This window comes from Myotis daubentonii, chromosome 9 (genome assembly GCF_963259705.1).
Source record: "Myotis daubentonii chromosome 9, mMyoDau2.1, whole genome shotgun sequence".
Classification (NCBI taxonomy): Eukaryota; Metazoa; Chordata; class Mammalia; order Chiroptera; family Vespertilionidae; genus Myotis; species Myotis daubentonii.
Window position 1 is genome coordinate 66,518,353 of NC_081848.1, and position 26,158 is coordinate 66,544,510.

Sequence of the window (26,158 nt, forward strand, 5' to 3'; positions counted from 1 at the left end):
AATGCTTAAAGAATATATCTGTTCCAGTTTTAAGACGGATGCTATACATTTAAACTTAGCATCAAGGAACACAGTCAATGACTAGAAAAAATAATTGAAACAAATGAGCAATTGGCCCAACATAATAGGATCAATTTTAATAACCCAATCTGCAAAGCCAGAATGAAGTCTCCTTTAAAAAGTGTTAAAAAAAGGAAACGTGAACATTAGCTTTCCTTCATAATTCAAATAAGAAGACTATATTCAATATATACATTTGGTTTGGTAAAACTCTTTAAAGAGAAACGACCTAATGACCTCATTTAATTATTCACCAGGCTGTCATCTTAGAACACTTTCTTTCCACATTCTTCAAGCTGCATTTATAATTTGAGTCTCTATCAGAATCAAGATTTTGCCTATACTTTACTCTGATATTGTGTATCATTCCTTTTTTTTTGTTACGAGAGAGAGAGAGAGAGAGAGAGAGAGAGAGAGAGAGAGAGAGAGAGAGAGAAAGCTTAAAAAACTGCAATAAATTGGTATCAAATAACCTGCTTTTTCCATTATTAAGTTTCTAAATAAAGTCAAAACGTTCCAATTACCTAAACCTGCCTTTGTCTAAATAGGTTCTATCTATTCCAATAATTCTTAACTAAATAAAAGTCACTTTTAAATGGGAACAATTTAAATGATCCGGCTGAAGTTAATTCTATATTTCTATCAGGTTATAAGACAATTATCAGTGTAATGTACATTAAAGATTAGAATGACCAACTCTTACCTTTGTCTGTTGTTACTTTTTCTATACATCTGAAAGAAAAAAAAATTAAATGAACAATCTTGCACACTTTCTTAAAGCACAAATATTTATCTCAGATTCTTCTACAGTGATTCGGAATTATTGGCTAAAATACAGAAAGTGATGAGTCTAATTTTTAGAGTACTGATATAAAACCTTTCTTCAACTTTGGTTTACCTTTTCTTAGCTTTAGGTTTTTATTTATTCTCTTGAGCGCATTCACTGAAAATTTATTTCTCTTCACAAAAATTTCCTACTCTTTTCATTAACTTCTGAACATTTCAATGCAAATGGAGTTTTTATAAATTTAAGAAAGTTTATAAAAACTGTAACCTATCATCTAACTATAAATCTCATTTCACAAATCATAAATTACCAATTACAGATGAAAAGATTTAAAAAGGTTAAGTGACATGTCCAAGGTCACTTAGTGAGTTGCAAAAAGCTGGGACTTGAAACTTTCTAAGTCCAATGCTTCTGCCACTGTATTATTTTGCCTTCTAATAGGAAAAGAGGTTTCAATCAATCCAATTTGCTGTATTTATTGACCTTTCAAGCTGTTGCACATTTTACTGTCTCTTCAATCATGAGAAAGAAATGTTGGTTAAACAGATGATTACCAGGAGTTTATTGGGGGGGGGGGGGGTAATGTTGAGATATGGAAAAAAGACCTGAATAAAACAATTAATAGAAAGATTAAATTTCTTACTTCATTTTTTAAAAATGTGTCATGTTATTAGGAAAACAGAGATGAATCAAGGTCAGAAGGCACTTGACCAGGGTTTAGAAAAACTGAAACTCAAAAACGCTTGAAATGTCTTAAAAGATTAAACATCCTACTTAGTTTTAAATTTTGTTTCATCACTCTGAACATCTATAATCCAGACACATATTTATAAACCTCCACTAATCAATGAATCTTCCCCTTATACCACAAGGTCCTTGGTTAAGCCTCACTCAAGGATATTTTTCCATTGATTTTTTAGAGAGAGTGAAAGGGAGGGGGAGAGACACAGAGAGAGAAACATCATTGTGAGAGAGACACATCAATTGGCTGCCTCCCGCACTGGGAATGGAGCCTACAACCCAAGGCACATGCCCTTGACCAGAGTCAAACCTGGGACTCTTGAGCCCGCAGGTCGATGCTCTACCACTGAGTTAAATGGACTAGGGTTCATTATCTTTAAAAAAACTCTAGCTCACCACACCATCAGGCCCAGTTACCACTCAATCAAGGTTTACCAAACTCCTTTGATTTCCAGGGCATGCGGCAAATTGAAAATGTGTTAACAAAAAAAATCATGGGAGGTACACTAAGAATTAAGACTATTCCTCCCCACAGAAATATTGTGGAGGAAAAAAAGATTTAATTTAATAATCTTATCCAAGATTGAATGTTGTAACATTTATATTGTGGAGGTAAAGACTCATTTGGTACTTTTTGGTCAAGAATCAGGGAAAAAATAAACTTTTATGGTAAAGCTACAACCACTGTAGTTACAATTATCTTAAACTTAAGAGATCATTTTTATAAGCAAAACTGTTGAAACAGAAGGAGGGGAAAGTTGTCAAGGAGATAGGTATATTGCACTCTCAAATGGGTGGGTCAGAATAAAAGGGAATGTTAAAAAACATATTAAGTTATTAACCTTCCTATGTATGGTAATAGGGGAAAAAAAGAAAGAAGTTCAATCTTACATGAAAATACACCCCTATACACTTATCCCTTTTTCATGCCATCACGATTAAAAACAATAGCTTTTAAAAAATATTCACTATGTAACAGACTTTGTGCTAAGTCAGTGATTTTCAACCATGTGCAGCAAGAATTTTTAAAACATGCTATACCAGACCAATCAGAGGCACTGACCTCTTTTTCCTTAGATTATTAAATAATGACAACAGCCAACACAACAATAGTCATCCGATGTGAGTGAATCAAAATTATAACTATTTTGCCCTGGATGGCTTGGCTCAGTGGATAGAGCGTCAGCCTGAGGACTGAAGGGTCCCAGGTTCGGTTCGGGCCAAGGGCACATGCCTGGGTTTCGGGCTTGATCCCCAGTAGGGGGTGTGCAGGAGGAAGCTGATCAATGATTCTCTTTCATCATTGATGTTTCTATCTCTCTCTCCCTTTCCCTTCCTCTCTGAAATCAATAAAGAAATAAAATTTAAAAAAATTATAACTATTTTATTTGGTCAAATTGGCAAAAAATATATTTTTGGTGTGCCGCAGAATTTTAGTATTTATGTGTACCATGAGATATAAAAAAGGTTGAAAATAGCTGTGCTAAGTGCTACACATGCTGCATTTAATTCTCATAAACTAATCTCATAGGGATTAACATTATATCTTATAGATGAGGAAAATGAGGCACAGGCTGTTTACGAAATTTGCGCAAGAAATTGAGATCCAAATAAGGCTCATAGTAACTAGCTCTTATTTTGGAACAGGTGTGTTTTAAATCTACTGGGTCTGGTATAAACCACATCTTGCCACCCTCTATCAGGAAACTGGGGGACTTAAAACTCTGATTCCTTCCCCTCTTCAACTTTCCCTGCTTTTACTAACTTTTTTCACTTGAAAGTCAAGACACAAATGATGTTATCCGTCACGAATTCGATGGCTAACGTGATTAACTTCTAGGATTTACAAATGTGTGCTTCTGCAACATAGGAAGGTTATTTTAATAAACAGCTTTAAATATTGATGTTCCTGGTTCCTCTATTATCTCTAGGAAATAAAGGAATTCCTTTCAGATTAGTCTGATTTTTAAGGATGAAGTTCCTACATTAAAACGTATGCAAAAACAAACAATAAAACATGTTACTTGGCAAAAAAAAAAAAAGAAAAGAAAAGAAAGATTACCCATTTAAGCGTGCTCTAGGAAAGACGACTACATTTAACAAAACTGGCAAAGTCACGTTTTTTTCCTGCTAGTAAGCACCAGATTTCTAAAACGTGTACAAAGTAATGTGAAAACTTAGTGAGAAAAAGCTCCATGGAGCTACTAGTACAACGGGCTCCCAAGCTAATTAAAGGGGAGGGGAGTGGGGGACGGACCCCCTTTTGAAGGCAGGATCGCGCTGAGCATTTCCTAATGGGGATGTGATGTAATACTGGAGAGCCGCGCACGGAGGGAAAGCGATAGGCTGACAAAGGGATGCAGATGCCCGAGTGCGGGATCAGCCTGCGACGGCAGGGAAGGGTGAGTCACGAGGGAGCGGAAGGGGTATCTGCTACAAAGACCGACTTCACGGAGTGGGGAAGTGGCCCCGCAGACACGCCAACAACGAGGAAGATCAGGCAGCCACCAGGGAAGCGGCGTGACATCTGTCGTGCGAGCCGGCAGGGGGCAGGGCAGGCAGGATGTCACGTGGAGTGGGCACTACGGGAGCCGAGAGGGGAGCGTGCGGACACAGGGGGGTCTACCTCACCGCCTGAAAGACTGCGTTACTCACACGAGTCGCGGACTCTTCTTGCCCTGAGCTGGAGACGCGGGCTTCGCGGCCTGGGACTGCAGCCCCGTGGGGTCCGGGGGCCTGGCGCTGGGGCTGCTCCTCCGCCGGCGGGGATACTCGGCCTTCCTCCGACGGGACACAGCGGCGGCGGCGGCGGCCGCAGCGGCCCGGCCCCGGTCCCGTCCTCCCCTCAGCACGCGGCTGCTAGTGGTCCCCGCAGGCGCCACCGCCTCCGCCTCCAGGGGCTGTTGTTGGAGCTCCTCTGGAGCCGCCTCGGCCACCGCCGCCTCTCCCCCTTCCTGGTCCTGCTGCTCCGGGGGTCTCGGCTCTTCTGTCTCCCCCGGCATCGGGGCTCGCCCGTCCCCCACCCCCTCGTCCCGGGCGGTGGAGGCGGAGGCGGCGGTGGCCGCGGCGCTGCTCCCCCCGCCCCCTGTCTCCTGGAGCGTCCTGCACTCTCTCACTCTGCGCTCCTCTCTCCCCCCCCACCCCTCCGCCCGGCTCAGAGCGTACCCCCCGCCCCCTGCCACTCAAGGCCCCCTACCCCTGGCGCCGCGCGCGCGCGCCCGACAAAACGCTCCGCGAGCCAATCGGAGAGGAAGAATGGCTTCTTCGCCCCGCCCTCCCTCACGCAGCAACGTACCGGGTTCCCGCCCCCTCCCCTTCCTTGAGCCAATCAGGGGACAGCTCCAAGGGAGCGCGCGAGGTTTCCTTCCCCGCGCACCCGTTCTCACCGTTAAACGGCCGCGTCCCGCGACAATCCTAGTGACCTTTCCCTCTCCGGAGTTCCACGCGCACTAGGGGCAGGGGGTGGGGCCGGTTTCGCGAAGAGGTTGGTGGGAAAAAAAGCACCTCTTACCCCGCCTCGCGAGCTCCCTGGAGTGGCTGCGCGCGCACCTGCCTCCCTAAGGATCCGCTAATGCCACAAGGGCTCTTTCTATCCTTCCTCAAAGGCACGGAAGTAGCCCCGGCGTTCTTCTACCTCCACCCAGACCCCACTTTCCTGTATGTGGCCTTTCTGTCCCCAGCGTTGCGAGGTCTTGAGGGAGACGGGGGAAATTTTTTTGAGCTGTCGCTTCTCCTTTAAGAAAAAAAGCCCCGTCGCTGCCGGATGAAAGTCTCTGAAAAAATGGCGGCGGTAGAACAGAGGCGGGGTCGTGAGGGCATGGAGGATCCGCCTCTTCGACGCATGCGCAGAGTTACCTTGCTCAAAAGCATTCTGGGAGTTGAAGTCCTACTTAGCCTGTGGTTTGGTGGGGGCGGGGCATAGAAGGTAGGAAACCAGAGGCGAAATGGTTGCTGGGAGTTTTTGACCGAGGCAGGATGGGGAAAGTAGTTTTTAGTATTTCCACAGTCCAAGTGTACTTTTCCTGGGAGGCAGTGTTTCCGGGTTAAGGCGCGACACCTAAGCAGATCCCGGCGCAAATTTTGAGCCTTTTACCTGTCAGGATTTCCTGGGGAGGTTTTCCCGGCTTGTTTTCTTGGCGTTGGCGAAGCATTTCTAGGGTGGTCACGTCATAGCTCTTACCTTGGTCTTGGTTAGGTGGCTCCTCCGGCTGGCGCTCATGCCTGCAGTATTCGTCTCGTCCTCCTGTGTCTGACCCTCCAACCTGGGAGCCCCTGGAGGTCAGGGGCTGAATCTGGTTCTGTCGGATCCTCGGGGGCCTACCCGTCAATTATTTGGTTACTAATAAAAGTTTGGGGAAATCACTGTGGAGTTGCGTTTCTACTGGGTACCGCGCCCCCGGCTTCACTCGGCGGCGGTCACTGGGCTGGAGGGAAGGTGTTAGCGTGTCGCGGCACCAACCGGAGAAACCTGAGGGCCTCCCTCGGGCTCCCTGCTCTGAAGCCGACGGGTTCTGCGGCTTTTAAATGATTCGGCTGCGCAGGAAGCACAGTCAGATGAGCCCCTTTGCCGGAATTTCTTTTCCGCCCAATAACGTGTGCAACTAAATTGTCCTAATCCGACAAACGGGGGTTTCCGTTTGCTTATCTACAAGATGATGGTCGTGGGCCTCTCACATTCCTTTCTTCTTTCGTCCGTTATAACCTGGGAGCGATTTGCAGGACCACGTTCTTACCCCTGGAAAATAAAGCATCCGGGGGTAACATGCCTAAAAGAAGCGGATGGAAACAAGATCTGGGGAATCCAATTTAAATTTCACATTAATCATTCAGTTAAAGCTGCAGATACAGTACAATCTATGCAAGCCAAGTGCTGACGTGCGATTTTCCTTCCAGTGCTTTGGCTCAGTTATCACTTCAGATTAGGGCGGCAAATGTTTTCTGTTTTCTAATGAGTGTGTTTGCGCTTTCATGGGGCTAAGGGCATTTCAGTTGTAAAAGCTGGCATAGGTGGATGGGAATTTGTGCAAATCCATTTTTAAGGTATGCAGGCTTTGGAACAGCACTGACATCCAATGGCTGCTCGAAGTAATGCAGAGTGGGAATCTTCATTAAAAAAAAAGTCTTGCCCTAACCGGTTTGGCTCAGTGGATAGAGCGTTGGCCTGCGGACTGAAAGGTCCCAGGTTTGATTCCCGTCAAGGGCATGTACCTTGGCTGCGGGCACATCCCCAGTGGGGGGTGTGCAGGAAGCAACTGATCGATGTTTCTCTCTCATTGATGTTTCTAACTCTCTATCCCTCTCCCTTCCTCTCTGTAAAAAATCAATAAAATATATTTAAAAAAAAAAAAAGTCTTCAGCGTCACTAGGGAATGGAGAATGAATGATTCCTTTTCAGTGGCTCTCAACCTTCTGGCCCTTTAAATACAGTTCCTCATGTTGTGACCCAACCATAGAATTATTTTCGTTGCTACTTCATAACCAATGTTGCTACTGTTATGAGTTGTAATGTAAATATCTGATACGCAGGATGGTCTTAGGCGACCCCTGTGAAAGGGTCGTTGGACCGCCAAAGGGGTCGCGACCCACAGGTTGAGAATCGCTGCTTTAGATCATCTGAAAAAAAAAGACCATTGTGTTATAGAGGAAAGTTCACAGGCTTTGAAGTTAAATATAGATTATATTAGGTAGGAAAGCTACCTATTAACTCTATTACTTATGCAAGTTACTATTCCTTGAATATTTCTCACTGGTAAAAATGGGGTAATACCTATTTCACCAGGCCATAATTATAGTTCTTCCCATAGTAGGCCTTTGTAAATGTTTTATTTTGTTGAAGGTGAATAAAATCAGTGGTTTAAAAAAAAGGTAAAAGTTAATCTCAGCGTCACTGTTCAGAAAACTGCTGTAAAGCAATGTGAGTAGGTAGGAATTACTTATATGCTTAATTGAGATGCCTGCAACTTAGCACCTGAGTCTTAAATCTCCCAGTCTCATTCTTCATGACTCCTTTGGTTGTTTGCATTTGGACCCCTGAAATGAACCAAGCCCTGAGAATCCAAAAGTGAATACATCTCCGCTGCATTTAATGGATTTTACAATCTATTCGGCAAATTAGGTAAGCAAAATTTCTGGATAATTAAATAAAGATAGCAAAATGAATCGGGTGCTAGCTATGAAGCAAACAATGCCTCCATGGCTCACCAGCTTCACGGGGCGGGGAGGGGGGGGTGGGGACGGGGGGAGGGAGTTTCCTGATGCAAAGTCGCAGTGCGATACTTACATTGAGCAAAAACACAAGCGCAAATCTGCCATTCCCATGCATTCCAGATGAATTCTGGCATGTAGTAGGTGCTCAAATTTTTCAAAATTACTTTTGAATCTTAATTGCCCTGGCCAGTGTACCATCAGAATTCAAATTTTACTACCTGCCTTTTTTTCTATGTCAGTCCCATTTTAAAAACTCTGACCTATAAAAAAAGAAAAGAAAAGAAAAGAAACCAAATCAAAAGAGAGGAAGTGCTAAGCAAATACAGGAACCAAAAAAGGTTATAGAGGCTGCTTCGCACTGTCTCATTCAGTTCCTTTGCGGTCCTCTTCTTCAGCCAGACCAAAGCGGTTCCTCACAACCTGTGGCACCAGAGCATCTTGGGTGTGTGGCGATGGAAGAGTTGGGTGAGTGAGGAGCTTCGGCGGGGAGAAACTCTGAGGGAATAAAGACCTGGCTGCCATCTCCTTGTGTGGTGGGGTGTACTACCAGCCACATGGAGGGTAGTGCAGGGAGATCTTATTTTCACTTCTCTCCTGACCTCGCTAAGAGTAAAGCACGAGGAACTATAATTGGGGAAATATGGGTTCACTGTTTCTGTGGCACAGAAGGCGGAGAGTTTGGTAAACTCCACACAAATACTTCTGGATTGAATTGTGATTAAAACGGTCATTTTATTATGAGCATTTGCCCTTTGGGGGCTACTGGAGATCATAGAGTGATCACACGGTAGGCAACGGTAGAGATGTGATTTGAGGAGAAAAAGAAAGAAATGAGTGTTATGAGGAGAAGAAGAAAAAGTACAAGAATGAGGGATTCACAAAGATTGGAGAGCAGCCAGGGTGGTTTCAATTGTTCTAGGATTTAGTATTAAATCACGACAACATAGCACTGATAACTCCAGGGATTTTATTGCTCAGCTTTTTATTCAGAGGAACTCTGAAGGAACAGATTTCTATGGCCTGCAAGTGTAATTCCTCCTTCCATTCCAAAGCAATAAAAACCGGCAGTGGAATTATTGGCCATCTTGCTCAAAAGAGATCTCTGATTTCAAGCCTTTGGAGTAACGTAAGATTTATCATTCTTGGGAATGCATTCCATATCCGTTGCCAACGTTTGTTGCCAACAGCCTTACTAACACTGAGTCACTAACCCAGTTTCCAAGCTGTATTAATTACAGGGTGTCCTGGGTTTTTGTATATTTGGGGCATGTCAAAAGTGCAAACAATGACCAAAAACATATTTTACATATTGTCTTTTTTTAAAATTGTGTAGAGTATAATTTGAGAGTTGGAGGAGTAGAGGAAGGAAGGCAAATTGGTGGAGGGAAGAGGAAAAGGTGGTGTTTGATAAATATGTATTGAACTGTTTTGGAGGTAAAGTCTATTTGGATACTTGGGGTAGAATCCAAATTCTTTTTTTTTTTTTTTAAATACATTTTATTGATTTTTTACAGAGAGGAAGGGAGAGGGATAGAGAGTTAGAAACATCGATGAGAGAGAAACATCGATCAGCCGCCTCCTGCACACCCCCTACTGGGGACGTGCCCGCAACCCAGGTACATGCCCTTGACCGGAATCGAACCTGGGACCTTTCAGTCCGCAGGCCAACGCTCTATCCACTGAGCCAAACCGGTTTCGGCTAGAATCCAAATTCTTATCTTGCGTGAGGGTTGGGGAATTTCATATTTCTACCTGAGTTCCACTAGAGTTCAGCTCTGCTTTTTTATGTTAGGGATACCTAATGGCCTTTATGCAGATAATTAAAAAAGCAAGTAATACTTTTTGTGGTCAGTTAAACTAAAACTAGACATTTTTACATATGTTAACCATTTTAGCAATCCACTAAAATGGGTATTATCCACATTTTTTTTTAAAATGAGAAAACTAAGAAAAGCAAAATAACTATTTCAATGACACCAAAACGTATCAAGCTACAAGCTATTCTCCTATTTTAGAAATGTGTTGGCTCAGATGTTCTGGCTGACAGAATAACCTAGGTAACAAAAACATGAAATAAAAAGATTTGCACAGCTTTGCATTTCTTAAGCAAGAAAAATTATAGAGAAATCTGGTCCAGAAATATAGAAAGAAACACACAGCTTGGAGGGTAACATTCCTGTTGATGATTCAGGTGGCTAAACCTCTTCTTCAAATTGTCGTCAGCCCAATTGCTACCCTAATAACTTAGGATGGGTCTCTTCCTGCTGGAGAGAGGTAGCATGAAGGGCAGGTCGGCACAGGTATGCCTGTATTTCCTCTTTGCGTCCTTCTTACACGGGGATACTAGATAAAGAGAAACCAAGAGCAAACTCTGGCTCTGAATGAAATCATTACAATCCAATGAGACCCCCAAGAAACCTTGCTTTACAAATCTTTTCATGTTAATACCGATGAGTATTTGATTTCTGCAGATGAAGGGCTACAGAGAAGGACTGTAGAATTTTCAGTCTAGTATCCCCCACCACCAGTCATCCCATATTTGTCATCCTGAAATTAGTCATCTTCAAATTACGGAATCTGGCAAAAGGCAAGATGATCTTTGGGTGCTGGTGATACGTGCACTCAGGAAACAGGAAGAGAAGGGCCTGTTAACTCCTGACCCAGAAAGAGAGTTGCAATAACTTTAGCGAGCAGGTCCTTCTAAGGGTAACCTTCTACTCTTAGTGGTATGGTTTGTTTCTCTTGTAAATGGTATCTCCTCTCTCCTAATCTTTATTGTAAACTAGTGGCCTGGTGCACGAAAATTCATGCACTCGGGGAGGGGGTCTTTTAGCCCAACCTGCGTGCTCTCACAGTCCGGGACCCCCTCAGGTAGGGTCCAGACCAGCCATGGGCAAACTACGGCCCGCGGGCCGGATCCAGCCCGTTTGAAATGAATAAAACCATTGAAAAAAAAAGACCATACCCTTTTATGTAATGATGTTTACTTTGAATTTATATTAGTTCACACAAACACTCCATCCATGCTTTTGTTCCAGCCCTCCGGTCCAGTTTAAGAACCCATTGTAGCCCTCAAGTCAAAAAGTTTGCCCACCCCTGGTCCAGACCCATCGTAGCATGGCTCTGGTTCCCTGGGCCTGCAGGCAGGGGGGAGGGACCAAGAGGCCAGTCTGATGGCAGCATGGCTCCGTTCCCACAGCTCCCTCCCGTGGGCAGCCAGGAACCAGGACTGACTCCTGCCGCACCAGCCAGAACCCTAGCCTGGTGTTCAGTCATCCATCTGGATGTTTAGGTTGTGACGGATCCTTATATATTAGGATGCCTTTTTATTTTGAATCTAAGAGGATCCATGACTTCTAGTTAGAGAAAAGGTTAGAAATAGAAAAGAAAGGGGCTATATCTTGATGGATATAAACTAAAGATTTGGAATTCAGTCTGACTGTATGAGAAGAGAAGTTTTGCTTTTTCTTTCTACCTCAGTTTTTGTTTTATTTTCTTTTCTGTAAAAATCTTTTAATATAGAGAATTTAAGAATATAGTTTAATGAAATCTGATGTACCCCTCAACCAGTTTAAACTATCAAGTCTTGGTCAATCTTTTTTCATTTATAGACCCTCCCATTCCTTTAATAACTGTATTATTTTAAAACAATCTCAGATTAAATAATTTCACCTGTAAATATTTCATCATACTCTCTAAAATAAATCTATACATACTTACACAAATAACCATAATACCATTATCACACCCAAAAAATCTTTAATAGTAATTCCTTAATATTATGAAATACCATTATCACACCTAAAATATTAACAGAAATAATCAAATATTCTTATCATACCCAAAATAAATTAATAGTATGTACTTAGTATTATTAAATATCCAGCCAGTGTTTAATATTCCTGATTGTTAACAGCCTAAGTGCCCATCAGTAGATGAATGGATTAGAAAACTGTGGTACATCTACACGATGGAATACTATGCTGCTCTAAAAATGAAGGAACTCTTACCATTTGCAACGGCATGGATGGAACTGGAGAGCATTATGCTAAGTGAAATAAGCCAGTCAATTAAGGAAAAATACCACATGATCTCACTCATTCATGGATAATAGAGACCATTATAAACTTTTGAACAATAATAGATACAGAGGCAGAGCTGCCTCAAACAGATTGTCCAACTGCAGCAGGAAGGCCGGGGAGGGTTGGGGGGCAGGAGGTAGGGGGTAAGAGATCAACCAAAGGACTTGTATGCATGCATATAAGTATAACCAATGGACATAAGACACTGGGGGATAGGGGAGGCTAGGGGACTGTCTAGGGCGGGGGGGAAAAAATGGACACATATGTAATACCCTTTGTAATACTTTAAGCAATAAAAAATAAATAAATAAAATACACATTTTTAACGCATGAAAAAAAAATATTCCTGATTGTTTATTTTTTGTTTGCTTGTTTACTTTACTTTTATCCTCAGATTATTTTAAGTTAAGGTTCATATACTAAAATTAGTTATAACTTTCTAAAGTCTTTTTTAATCTATTGGTTCACTCTCCATCTCTTTTTTCATTAAAATTTATTTGTGAAGGGCAATTTTTCCTGAAGAATTTAGCCCAGTGTGCTTCTCTCTAAAGTGGTGTATAAAATTCAGTCTTTTTGTGAGATGGATGATTTAGAAATATATGTAGATTTTTTATTAAATTTATTGCAGTGACATTAGTTAATAAAATTATGTAGTTTTAAATGTACAATTCTGTAATACATCATCTGTGCATTGCATTGTGTGTTTACCACCCAAAGTCAAATATCCTTCTGTCCCAATATATTTTACCCCCTTTACCCTTTGCTACTTCCTCCCACCCCGTTTCCCTCTGGTAACCACCATACTGTTGTCTGTATCTATGAGGTTCTGTTGTTTGCTTGTCTTGTTTGTTCATTCGTTGCTTTCAGTTTTACATTTCACATATGAAAGATCTATAGCTTTCATTTTAAAGAAATGATTAGATCTTTTTTTATGCCATCAAGAAGTATTCATCCCTCCAATATCTGAAATAAATGAAAATCTTTTTTTCATAATGTGTGAAGTTCATTTTATTCATCTGGGGACTTCCAAGGTAGGCATATACTTAGAAACAATATAATCCAGTGTTTTGCAAACTTTTAAAAACTAAAACCTGTGGTAAGGAAACCACTAGAGAATCACTAATGGGTGTTGATCCACAATTTGAAAAGTATTATCCTATATAATAAAGAGCTAATATGCAAATGGTTGTCATGCCATCATGTCGGGGCTGGAGTATTTGAGGCTGGGCTGGGGAGCCTGAGGCCATACCCCCGCCCTGGGGCCAGGGGGCCTGAGGCCACACCCTTGCCCCGGCCCCAGTGCCAGGGGACCTGAGGACATGCCGGGGGACCTGAGGCTGCGCCCCCCTGCCTGACGGGGTGGGGCCAGCCGGGTTTGGGTCTCGCACAATTTCATGGCATGTGTGCGTGGGCGGGGACTTGACTCTGGATCCCAAGGTGTGCCCCAGACTCTGACAGGAGGGAGATTTTCATATACATTTTACTAATTTTCTTTCATCACTGACACTTCTACTATAGAGAAAGGGCAAATAGCAATATTAAAATATTTTCTCTAATTAATTCCCTTGTAAGGTGCATGAATTTCATGCACCAGGCCTCTAGTTGTACTAGAATTGCTTAATTATGTAGATGAAGAAATAGCTTCAGAGAAGAACATGTCATGCCCAAATGACCCAGAGAATCCATGTGAGAATGAGGTCTGGAATTTCTGGCTTGAAGTTAGTGCAGGGGTTGGGGATCAGACAGCCAGGTTCTGAACTCAGTAACAGTGTGAACTCAAACAATTTATTTGGTAATTTCTTGAACTACAAAATAAGCATAATAATGTCATCTGCTTTAAAGAATTAAGATAACTAAATTAAATATATAAACCTTAATTTTTATTAATTGTTATTAATTTCATCATAACAGAAAGGTAATATTGTAATACTTGAAGTCAGAGTCCATTGTTTGTTCCTAAGAAAATATAAGAGAAACAATCAACTATTTGGACTGTAAAATCTTGCTTGATTTTGTAATATCTGTATTTTTCCCCCCAATTTCCTTTTCTCCCCATACCCTAAAAAGACAGAATACTTATATTCTCCTTTGAGAATCTGGTTATGTGCTTGGGATATAAGGAAAAAAATCATCAAGGTTAAGAATAAATGTTACTATCCTGGTATATTTTTTAAAACTGTAGTATAATTGTTTATATCTTTCTGATAGAAAAACTATTTAGAATTTACTTTTTTTTCTAAGTGGGAATCTTTATGAGTGATTCACCCCAAATAAATGACAAAAATTAATACCCTGCAATAAAATAAGCCAAATTATAGAGTGAGACTATGAAACTGAATGCAGCCATAGGAAATAAGAAATAGGCCACAGGATATGGAGGCTTTAAACCACATTCTAGAAGTAAAGGGAAATGTTTTAAGGAAAATAGCCTTAACCCAAGAGAAGAGGGAGATGAATGGGGGTGCAGGGGGAGCGATCTAAGAGGAAAATTATTCCAGAAGACTTCCATGTTCTATACTATGATTCCCTTGTGTGTTATGATATAGATGCTTTATTGGAGGAATTGGAACGCTCTACCCTCCAGGACAGTGGTGAATACTCCAACCCTGCCCCTCTTCCCAAGGACCAGTATTCCAGAAAAGACAGTGCTGAGACGTCAGACAGCCCCTCTGCTCAGGATGACACAAGCCCCTTGCAGGTAACTTTTCATTTATTGGAGTGCCTTGAATACAGATGTTTGAGTGTTTTCTGAATATGAATTGCATCCTACACAAAATAATGTGAAAGGACAATTATATATCCAAGAAAGAGAAGAAAATCCCTCTAAGTAAACTTAAAGGTGCTCTCCCTGCTGTTCCGCCTACTTGGACCAGGTTACTCCTGATATCTTCAAACTTTTCTCACCTCCTCCTATCAGTCCTTGCTCAAGAGTCCCCTTCTCAGTTAATCCTTCCCAGGTCAATTCTTTCTTTCTTTCTTTCTTTCTTTCTTTCTTTCTTTCTTTCTTTCTTTCTTTCTTTAAATTTTTTTTTTCAATTATAGTTGACATTTAATATTATATTAGTTTTGAGGGTACAGCATAGTGGTTAGACAATTTTATAACTTTTGAAGTGATCCCCCCTGATAAGTCTAGTATCCACCTGGCACCATATATAGTTATTACTATAGTATTGACTGTATTCCTTATGCTGTATTTTACATCCCCATGACTATTTTGTAACTTCAATTTGTATTTCTTTTTCTATTAGGTTTTTAATTTTTTTCAATCACAGTTTACATTCAATATTATTTTGTATTAGTTTCAGGTGTATAGCATAGTGGTTAGACAATCATAGACTTTACAAAGTGTTCCCCCTGATATTTCCAGTACCCATCTAGCACCATATATAGTTATTACAATATTATTGACTGTATTTCCTATGCTGTACTTTACATCCCTGTGACTGTTTTCTAACTAGCAATCTGTACTTCTCAATCTCTTCACCTTTTTCGCCCAATCTCCCAACCCCTCTAGCTTCTGGCAACCATCAGTCTGTTCTCTGTATTTATAAGTCTGTTTCTATATTGATTGTTCATCTCTTTTGTTCTTTCAATTCCACATATAAGTGAAATTATATGGTATTTGTCTTTCTCTAACTGACTTATTTCACTTAGCATAATACCCTTTAAATTCATTCATGCTGGCCAAGTAATATTCCACTGTATATATGTACTACCACATTTTCATCCACTCAGCTATTGATGGGCACCTGGGTTGCTTCCATCTCTTGGCTATTACAAATAATGCTGCAATGAACATAGGAGTTCTTTTGAATTAGTGGTTTGTATTTCTTAAGATATATACCCAAAGTGGAATCACTGGGTTATAAGGCAGTTTCATTTTGAATTTTTTGAGGAACTTTCATTCTGTTTTCTACAGTGGCTGCACGAATCTGCATTCCCAGAGTGTTCCCTTTTTTTGTCTACATCCTCATCAACACTTCTTGTTTGTTGATTTATTGATGATAGTCATTCTGACAGATGTGAGGTGATATCTCATTGTGGGTTTTTTTAAAAAACATTTTATTTATTTCAGAGAGGAAGGAGAGGGGGAGAGAGAGAGATAGAAACATCAATGATGAGAGACAATCATTGATTGGCTGCCTTCTGCATGTCCCACACTGGGGATTGAGTCCACAAGCCGGGCATGTGCCCTTGACCAGAATCGAACCTGGGACCCTTCAGTCCACAGGCCGACGCTCTATCTACTGAGCCAAACCAACCAGGGCCTCATTGTGGTTTTACTTTGCATTTTTTTGATGATTAGTGACATTGAGCATCTTTTCATATATCTTTTGGCCATCTATGTGTCCTTGTTGGAGAGGTATCTATTCAGTCCATTGCCCATTTTTAAAATTGGATTGTTTGGGGGTTTTTTGTTGAGTTGTATGTGTACTTTATAAATTTTTATATTAACCCCTTATTAGATCTGCCATTGGCTAATACATTCTTCCATTCAGTGGTGTTCTTATCATTTTCTTGATGGTTTCCTTTGCTGTGCAAAACCTTCTTAGTTTGATATAGTCCCATTTAGTTTTTCTTTTCTTTCTCTTGCCTGGGGAAATAGATCAGAAAAAAATATTAATAAGAGAAATGTTAGAGATTTTATCGCCTATGTTTTCTTCGAGGGTTTTTATGGTATTAAGTCCACTTGTATTTCTTAAGCTCTTCAGCTTTTTTATCCATCTCCTCAGCACTCCTCCCATCTGGCAAACATCAGTTTGTTCTTTATATCTATGAGTCTGTTTTTGTTTTGTTTGCTTATTTTGTTTTTTTTAAAAATATATTTTATTGATTTTTTTTCAGAGAGGAAGGGAGAAGGATAGAGAGTTAGAAACATCGATGAGAGAGAAGCATTGATCAGCTGCCTCCTGCACACCCCCTACTGGGGATGTGCCTGCAACCAAGGTACATGCTCTTGACTGGAATCGAACCTGGGACCCTTCAGTCCGTAGTCCGATGCTCTATCCAGTGAGCCAAACCAGCTAGGGCTGCTTATTTTGTTTTTGAGATTCCACATATGAATAAAATCATATGGTATTTGTCTTCCTCTGTCTGACTTATTTCACTTAGCAAATTATTCTCTAGGTCTATTTGTGTTGTTGTAAACAGTAAGATTTAATTCTTTTTTATGGTGATGAATATATTTATAATTGCCAGCTCTTCTGCATTTTCTATCTCCCACCCCTGATTGATATTACATGTTCATTAATTTATTTTTAGATATTAATTTGTTTATTATCTGTTTCTCACAATGTAAATCGGGGTAGACAATTTTTGTTTATTTATTTTTTGGTTTTTGGTTTTTTGATGGCTACATTCCTAGCCCTGACACATGACAGGCTCTTAATAAATATTTGTTCAACAAATAAATGAGTTGTTAGCCAACTACCCTTTAGAGTCACACATTATTTCTTTTTTAAAAATATATTTTTATTGATTTCAGAAAGGAAGAGAGAGGGAGAGATAGAAATATCAATGATGAGAGAGAATCATCGATTGGCTGCCTCCTGCACGCCCCCTACTGAGGATTGAGCCCGCAATCCTGGGCATGTGCCCTTGACCGGAATCGAACCTGGGACCCTTTGGTCCATAGGCTGATGCTCCATCCACTGAGCCAAACCAGCTAGGGCACATTCTTTCTTTTGGTATGCTAATTTTAATCATGTTATGGTCTATAAAGGGACTTCGCTTATTTTGTTGTTTTATGATTTTTGTCTGAGTACTTCTCTAATTCAGTGCTTTTAGGGCAGGGAGAGGGTCACTTTTTATTCACATGGAAGCTATTCTACTTAGAATTTGGCCTTTCTCTGTGAGATGGCTGGTATTCCTCTGCCTTATAAAAGGATATCTCAGAGACATGCTAGTCATCAGTCTCCTTTAGAATCTAAAAACATTCTTTAATTCTGGGTGTAGATAAGCACCAAGCTTTCACTAACAGAAATCCATTCTGTCGCTCTGTCTTAGGTGCAGCTCGTGTATACTACTAATATCAAGGAGCCCCACGTCTACAGGTATTTTTCAATATTAAATTCTTAAGCAAAGTTATTAGATAATTGTTGTCAATCTGTGTTTGGACAATACTTTTCTTGGAACTCCTACTGCTCTGCTTTTCTTTCCATAGTTTTTGAGCAAAGGTGGAATGGTTTCTGCTCTTTCCTTCACCACCTGAAAAAGTGTAAATAGTTCTAATCATCACAGATGCTTTGGCCCAGCTATTCCAAGTCACAGAAGAAAAACACCAAATGAATTTTCAGCAAGACATTAACAAATTCAGAGCTAGGCCCGAGCCGATTTGATTCAGTAGATAGAGCATTGGCTCTCAGACTGAAGGGTCCCGAGTTCAATTCTCATCAAGGGCACGTACCTAGGCTGCAAACTTGATCCCCGGCATGTGTGGGAGGCAACCAATCCAATCAATTTGTCTCTCTGACATCAATGTTTCTCTCTGTCTCTCCCCCTCCCTCCATTCTCTCTAAAAATCAATGGGAAAATTGGGTGAGGATTTTTTAAAAAGAGCTGGTTTCAGAGTTGAACTAAGAGATTGGATCTCCATGGCAGACTAATGAATATAGACTTCTCATATTTGCTCAAAATTTATTTAGCAGATGGAGAGATTGCCTTTTTACAAAAGTTACAGATTGGAACAGATTCATTTACTAAATAATTTCTACTGGCCAAAGCAGAATTGGCAGCCTGTAAAAAAAAAAAAAAAGAAAACCACTTTTCTTGTTCTCTTTTCAGTTATGGCTTGAAATTTAAAAAGTCAGACAACATTCTGGAAAACAAAATAAAAGGCTTAAAATGTAGATAGTAAAGGCTCATACTTGGTAAAGAATACTACGCCACACCTTATTTGGTTTCAGAATTGCAGCCAATAGTGCACACATGATGCTAAATAAGGAAAGGACCTATGCTATCAAAAAGTCTTTTTATAGCTTTGCACTTGAGGACACTTTCTACTGTAATGGGAGGAAGGCCAATTTATTAATACAATTGTCAGTGTGTTCCAGTTCCAGTGGTCATGCCCCTTTGTAAAAAGCAAACAAAGCAAAACAACAACATCAAAATCAATGCCTGGTACATAATAGGTTAACAGTAAATTTTGGCTTTTTAAATCCAGGAAACCAAGACTTTGATACAAACACTAATGAATATATGAACATCCTATTTAATAAACCGAAAGGCAGGACAACTGGTTGCTATGACGCACACCGACCACCAGGGGGCAGACCAGTGGTGGAACCAGGCCACCAGCCAAGGTGGGTGCCAGCTGGGTCCCTGATTGCCCCACCCGCCCGTCACCCCACAGATCGGCTCTGATCGCGGGCCAGGCCTAGGGACCCTACCCTATATATTGGGAAGGGTCTCTTAGATTTAAAAATTAAAACCTGGCAAGGCTACTCTAACACTGAAAAAACAGGATGATGCAGTGATGACATGCATGGACTCTGGCTTGCACATTTTGTGGTCAGCCCTGATTCGGACACATAACTGTATGACAAAGTCAATTACTTAACTTCTCTCTGCTTCAGTTTTTCCATCCATAAGATGGGGAAAATGGTACTACTGCCTCAGAAGGATCATGTTATGCACTACTTTTTATAATCAGGGGGAAAAAATGTAGCTGCCCATACAACAGCAAGATGCCTTTCACCTGGGTGAAAAGTATGGCCACTGGTACATGCAGTCTCCCAGATTGCAAGAGGGATGTCTGATTGCTGGTTGTCGGACATCCCCCTAGGGGTCCCAGATTGTGAGAAGGATTGGATTGCAATGGATTTCTGTATGTGTGTGTATAAAAGAGAGAGAGAGGAAGAGAGAGAGAGGGGACCTCCCCACTTCCCCCCCCCCGACCCCCAGCCCCCCCCACACAAATTTCGCACACTGGGCCTGTAACATAACATAAAAACCAGTCCAAACAACAACCATTTCCTGTCTGTCTAGCACTGTGATCAATTGATGGCACACCATACTAACTTATCAATGTCTCCTCCCCCATATGAATCTTTTGGTAGATTTCATCAGGCCCATTCCCCCCTCTTCTCTTGGCTTTGCTAGTATTCCCTATGGGTGGGGTTTTGCTGGCTCCAGGCTTCAACCAATGGGAGGCAGTATGGAGAGATTGGAGGGTGAAAGGCACGGAAATTTAAGGCATTTCTCCCCCAATATTTGTCCACAATCTCCATTTGCAGTTACATCTTCCTTATGGCTTCAGATGGAGCAAAACAGGTCTGCGATGGTCCTGCATATGCCTGTTGACCTGGGTCCCTGGGGTCTGATCACTTTGCCTCTTTGCTTTGTCCCTTCAGCCTAATGACTTCCTGCTATGACTAATCTCTGGGATCCCTCAGTGTCTTCTGTTTGCTTTTGTAGCTCTCCCATCATCTGTGTAATCAAATTTCTGGATTATATTCCTTCTGCTGACTCCCAATATCTGTATTTTCCTGAGTGGGCCTCGACTGACACACTTTCCATTACTGAATGATACATGCTGTGTAGATCTTTATGGGAGAGTGAGACAAAATCCAGGTGACCTAGTAAATATGTGATAGAGTGCTACAAATCCCTGAGGCTGGTATAATTCAGAGTGAATAAGGCTGGCATGTACAGACAGAGCATGGGACTCAGAATCTAGATTCTTGCATTCTGTGTTCACCATTTCCTCTAGTTTGCTTAAATGAAGTAAACATTGCTTTGGACCTAGAAAGCATATTCAGTACCAGTTGTGAGTATTACACTATAATACTATTTCCAATATAGTGATATATTAGCAGCATTGTGACCAAATATTTAGAAATTGTTATCTTTTACATGCACAAAAATAATTTTAGTAAGAAGAGGGAGAAACAATTCATAAAAATATTGCAGAGGAAAGGATGGGGAGAAAAGTCCTGCACAATGAAGCCTCTCCCATGAGATGTCTGGATTCTTATAAACATACTAGAGGCCCGATACACGAAATCCGTGCAAGAGTAGGCCTTCACAGCTGCTGCTTCATCCGGAAGGTTATCTGGAAGGTCGTTCTGCTGTTCGGCCATTCGGTCAATTTGCATATTATGCTTTTATTATTATAGATACTTTGTGATTTATATGATTAAAATCTCTGAAAAGTGAACTAAGTTGTTACTGATGTCATAGCAAAGCACCTTTACCATCTTCAAGAGGTCAGGGGACAAATCAAAGGTTTCTATAGTGATACAACCATCAGCCCATTTCTTACTTAGAATGTTAAGTTGTTGACTCAATTACTATTAGGGTAGCATGACAATGATTTACCTCCTTTTATACACTGCACTAGGAGTCTAGTTAAAAGCCAGTGAGAATTCTTTGAATAAACCCAGAATTCAAGATGGACAGGTTGTTAGGATTCTACAAACCCATACATGAAACTACATTTATCCTCCCCTGGGGCACAGAACAGCAGAATGTGCTCACTGTCCAGCCACCTTTTGTACCTCCCAGACACATCTCTGTGGCAACAATTGCTAAGGGATTATAGCTGAAAAGAGTTGCTAGGGTGAATTCCTATGCACTTTTCTTGGACATCTCCAAGGAATGAATCAGTCACTTGATCGTTTTTGTTACCAGGATGCCATGTTGTACTTAAAAGACTAAGTCTTTCATCTTAGGGGGAGAAGATATGCACCTTCCTCCTGCATTTTCCTGCTGTTAAATGCTCAATCATAAGTAAGTCAGGAGTGAAACTGTCAAACCCAAGAGACAGTCTTGTTTTTCTTAAGAGAGAAAGAGATATATTTCCGTCTGCTTTGCTCCTGGTTGATAAATACATAAAAAATAAGTAAAATAGTAAATCTATATTTTCATTGTTGAAAATAAACTTAGTGAAAGCCAGAATATTTGGTTTTGTGTATGTGTGTGTATGTGTGTGTAAAAGAGAGAGAGGGAAAGAGAAAGAGAGAGAGAGAGAGTCAGTTCGGTGGGGAGTTAGCTAAGCTGACTTGGTTAATGTTGATTACAAACATTACTTGAGTCAGTTGCCTGCATGATCCAGTTTTTCCACTTTTCAAAATTTACTCTATGGAAATAATCAAATATTTATTTGACAGCATGGATAACAGCAAAAAGAAATAGTGTAGGTGTCTAATCATAAACGATTGGTTTAATAAATCATGGTACATTATACATCTGAAAACAATATAGCCTTTAAACATCATTTGGAGGATAGCTTAGCATAGCGATAGAGAACATAAGCTTTGCAGTCTTCAGGCTCACACTCTATTGTTTGCCAGCTGTATTATGTAGAGCAAAGTTTTTACCTTCTCTAAGTCCCAGTTTTTTTTTCATTTGGGAGTGACAGTACATCACTCCGATGTAGAATTGTTATAGAACTTAAAGAGGACACATATAAAACCCTTTACAGAGGGCCTGGCTTAGTGAAAACATTCAAGTAGATGTTAGCTGTTATGGTTGCAAAGGACAGATAAGGATGTGCAGAAGGATATGGAAAAACATCTATCTTCAACAAAGGAATGGTGGTTGAATTTGTTTTCAACTGCTTTTGAGCACTTATCAATGTATTTATAAAGTGTTTTTCTTATAATTTGTGGGGAGTGGCTATAGGGTTAAGCCTCATACTGACCTGTTGGCAAAGCCACAAACAAGTCCCAGCTTAGAGGGCACAGCACTCTTAGCATAATTAGGCTTGACCTTATGAAGCTCCCTAGATCTTTTTTTTTTTTTAAATATATTTTATTGATTTTTTTACAGAGAGGAAGGGAGAGAGATAGAGAGTTAGAAACATCGATGAGAGAGAAACATCAATCAGCTGCCTCCTGCACATCTCCTACTGGGGATGTGCCCGCAACCCAGGTACATGCCCTTGACCGGAATCGAACCTGGGACCTTTCAGTCTGCAGGCCGGCGCTCTATCCATTGAGCCAAACCGGTTTCGGCAAGGTCCCTAGATCTTATCTGGGTAGCTGATGGGCTGAGGGAGATGTAGCAAGTGCTGTCAAAACAAGTGAAACTCACAAGAACATTGTAACTATGGTGACCACTACCTTGTTTACCTCTGGCTATAAAATAAAGGCTCAGCTTGCTGTCTGGATCTCTCTCTGTGGCCTCAGCCAGGTACAGGAGATCCACCTAGACCAGGGGTGGGCAAACTTTTTGACTCAGGGCCACAATGGGTTCTTAAACTGGACCGGAGGGCCAGAACAAAAGCATGGGTGGAGTGTTTCTGTGAACTAATATAAACTCAAAGTAAACATCATTACATAAAAGGGTACGGTGGTTTTTTTTTTTTTTTTTTTTTTTTTTTTTTTTTTTTTTTTAGTTTTATTCATTTCAAACGGGCTGGATCCGGCCCGCGGGCCGTAGTTTGCCCACCCTTGACCTAGACCCAGCTTATTATGTCTTGTCTTTTCTACATCCTTCGCCGCACCCCACTCAGGCTCACCGAACCCTTGGCTGAGCTGACACTCCACATACATTATTATAATGCACTAGAGGCCCAATGCACGAAATTCGTGCAAGAGTAGGCCTTCCTTTTCCCGGCTGCCAGCACCGGCTTCCCTCTGGCACCTGGGACCCAGGACCCGGCTCCCTTTTGCGAGGAAGGCCCTGCCCACCTGCTGCAACCCGCCAGTGGCCTGGGCCTCCCTCTTTGGGGCAACTGTGGAACCCCCCGATTGATCACTCTGCCGGCCAGTGGCCTGAGCCTTCCTCTGCGGGGCGGTCATGGGGCAATGGCCAGACCCCTGACCAATCGCATCACACCCACCTTGGTTGGCCTGGTCCATTGGGTGTCATAGCATGGTCCTGGATGGTTATCCGGATGGTTGTTCTGCTGTTCTGCTGTTCGGTCGATTAGCATATTACGCTTTTATTATGTAGGATTATATTAATCCATTAGTAATGTGGAACCATCCTTGTATGACTAGTATAAACACTACCTAGCCATGTTATTTTTAAACACATTTCCTTTGTCTTTATCTTCTCTTCTTTTTTCTCTTTCTCTTCTTCCCCTCCCCCTTCTTCTCCTCCTCCTCCATTTTCCTCTTCTCCCTCTCTCTTTCTCTCTCTCGCACACAATTATGCAAGTATTTTTTAAAAGATATTTTTATTGACTTTAGAGAGGAAGGGAGAGGGAGAGAGAGAAACATCAATGATGGGACAGGTTCATTTATTAGCTGCCTCATGCACTGCCCCCTACTGGGGATCCAGCCCGCAACCCTGGCATATAGCCTGACCAGTTTATTAAAATACTTGCACAATTTGGCCGGCCGGCATGGCTCAACCACTGAGTCATGCTGGCCGGCCAAATTGTGCAAGTATTTTAATAAACTGTGTTCTGTGTCTTTGGTTCAAATTTTTATTTATTAATAATTTAGTCATAATCTATCAACATTACGCACATTATCTAAACTATCAAGAGTCTGCAAACTTTTTCTGTAAAGGAGAAATAGCAAATACTTTAGCTTTGTGGACCATAAGATCTCTCTCTGTCACAGCTGTCCAACTCTGTAGGAAAACAGCTATACCATAGACAGTATGAATGGGCATGGCTGAATTTGGCCCACAGACCTCAATTTATGGGTGAATGCCTGTTCTAGTTTCTCATATTTTTTTGTCTCTCACCTGACCATAACTGAGAAAAGGTATAATACTTTAAAGTTGTAAAAGAATGCTATTAAAAGAAAAACAAACATTTGGGCCAAGGTCTTAAAGCACTTTGCAGAGCCTGCTTTGTATGTGGCTGTTGGGGGCGAATGGCCTGCCAGTTATATGTCCAGTGCTTTTCTTCATGCACTTGAGAACAATAATCACTTTTTGAGATGAGCAGAGTAGGAACATGGAGATACATTTTTAGTCTGGTACCTATATGTATTTTAAAATACTCTCTCAGTCTCTAGTTTTACTGACACCTAAGCATTTAATAGCTAAAACTACATTTTCTAGTACTTTATGTGTGGCTTACATTTATTTGAGTTTTGATATATTAGTATGATTTTTTTTGTTTGTTTTCTCCCTATAGTGACATCCAAGAGCCAAATGAATCACTGCCACATTCCAAAACCTCAGCAGCTGCTCAGTTGGATGAGCTCATGGCCCACCTGTGTGAAATGCAGGCCACGGTGAGCACAGTCCCTGTGATAAAACCTTTGAGTTTACAGTGTCTCTTTGGAACACAGCTCTGCATTCCCCCTTGAGGGACACTTTCCAGACTAAATTTAATTCAATAAATGAACTCAACCTTGTACTATGTATTATATGGACACAAAAGATACTATGATCCAAGCACTGATCTCAAGGAGCTTAGCCTGTTCTTGGCAAAATGAGGCATAAACCTCTATAATATTTATAGAATAAGAGACAGTTCGTTTATCAAAATAATGTGGAGCAAACATCAGGAATGTAGAGAGGTCAAGGAGAGTTCATCAGAGGTGGGCATGGGTATGGGATAGACTCTAAAGAATGAAGAGAGTTTGAACACAAAGAGATGAAAGAAGACGTCCTTTCAGCTGGAGTGAGCCCTGTGGGCACTGGTCTCTAATGCTAGTTAAAGTGTGGCAGGACTGTTAAGGGGACCTGCCTGAGCCGGATAGAGGAGAGCTGTGGACAAGCTAGGGCACACAAGAGAGATCAATTGTGGTTTTTCAAAATGGGTATCATGAGGAGTCCTAAGCCCTACATTGAGATAAAATCCGTCTCTTTGTTCTAGCCTCCAGAGCATGAGTGGCGAGCTCATGTGTCCTGGCAGGGAATGGAAATCAACTACATGGGCTTAAGAATTTATCAAGGGAAATATCACCTAGAATTCTTAAAGTAGAGACTATAACCATTCTAAATTGGTTGGAGGATTTGATACACATACATGAAGTGACTATGAAATAATTTCAAGGCAGTATATAAAAATGTGTGTTGTTGGTGAGAATAAGAACCTTATCGTTGTGGCTCGCTTTTGAACGCCCAATACTCAGCATAGTTCCTGACAATGAATAATACATTCCTATTAGAGGAACAAATGAATAAACATCAGAAACAAGTTTTCTTTAATGTCTACAGTACAGCTGAGTTTATTCCTCATTGAACTGTATATTTGGAAATACTAGAAAAGTAGACTTTATGTTTAATTGTGTGGTGTTACCTAATTGATTTAGCATGTCTCTTGATTTACATTTTTAAATATCTGTTAATTTTTTGAATAGGCCATACATTCTCATTGCACAAAATTCAAAAGCACAAAAGTTTGTAATGAATGGTTTCCTTATCAGCT

At 41.0% G+C, this 26,158-nt stretch overlaps 2 protein-coding genes across 4 annotated transcripts in view; one reads left to right on the forward strand and one right to left on the reverse strand.

Moving 5' to 3' along the window:
• The window catches only part of ZFP91 (ZFP91 zinc finger protein, atypical E3 ubiquitin ligase), a 31,847-nt gene extending 27,126 nt beyond the window's left edge, over window positions 1–4,721 (reverse strand). For both annotated transcript variants that reach the window (XM_059709278.1, XM_059709276.1), the window contains exons 1-2: window positions 4,244–4,721; window positions 764–792 (exon numbers count right to left, since the gene is read on the reverse strand). In XM_059709278.1, coding sequence (XP_059565261.1) covers window positions 764–792; window positions 4,244–4,590 — 376 coding nt within the window. In that variant the 5' untranslated portion in view covers window positions 4,591–4,721. The remainder of the gene's footprint in view (window positions 1–763; window positions 793–4,243) is intronic.
• Window positions 4,722–8,121: 3,400 nt separating this feature from the next.
• LPXN (leupaxin) overlaps window positions 8,122–26,158 on the forward strand; it is a 32,437-nt gene continuing 14,400 nt past the window's right edge. The window contains exons 1-4 of one of the 2 annotated variants that reach the window (XM_059709281.1): window positions 8,122–8,260; window positions 14,424–14,575; window positions 17,884–17,930; window positions 24,917–25,016. In XM_059709281.1, coding sequence (XP_059565264.1) covers window positions 8,248–8,260; window positions 14,424–14,575; window positions 17,884–17,930; window positions 24,917–25,016 — 312 coding nt within the window. In that variant the 5' untranslated portion in view covers window positions 8,122–8,247. Of the gene's footprint in view, window positions 8,261–14,423; window positions 14,576–17,883; window positions 17,931–24,916; window positions 25,017–26,158 lie in introns of those variants that run through there. The other variant, XM_059709282.1, reaches the window with a different exon arrangement.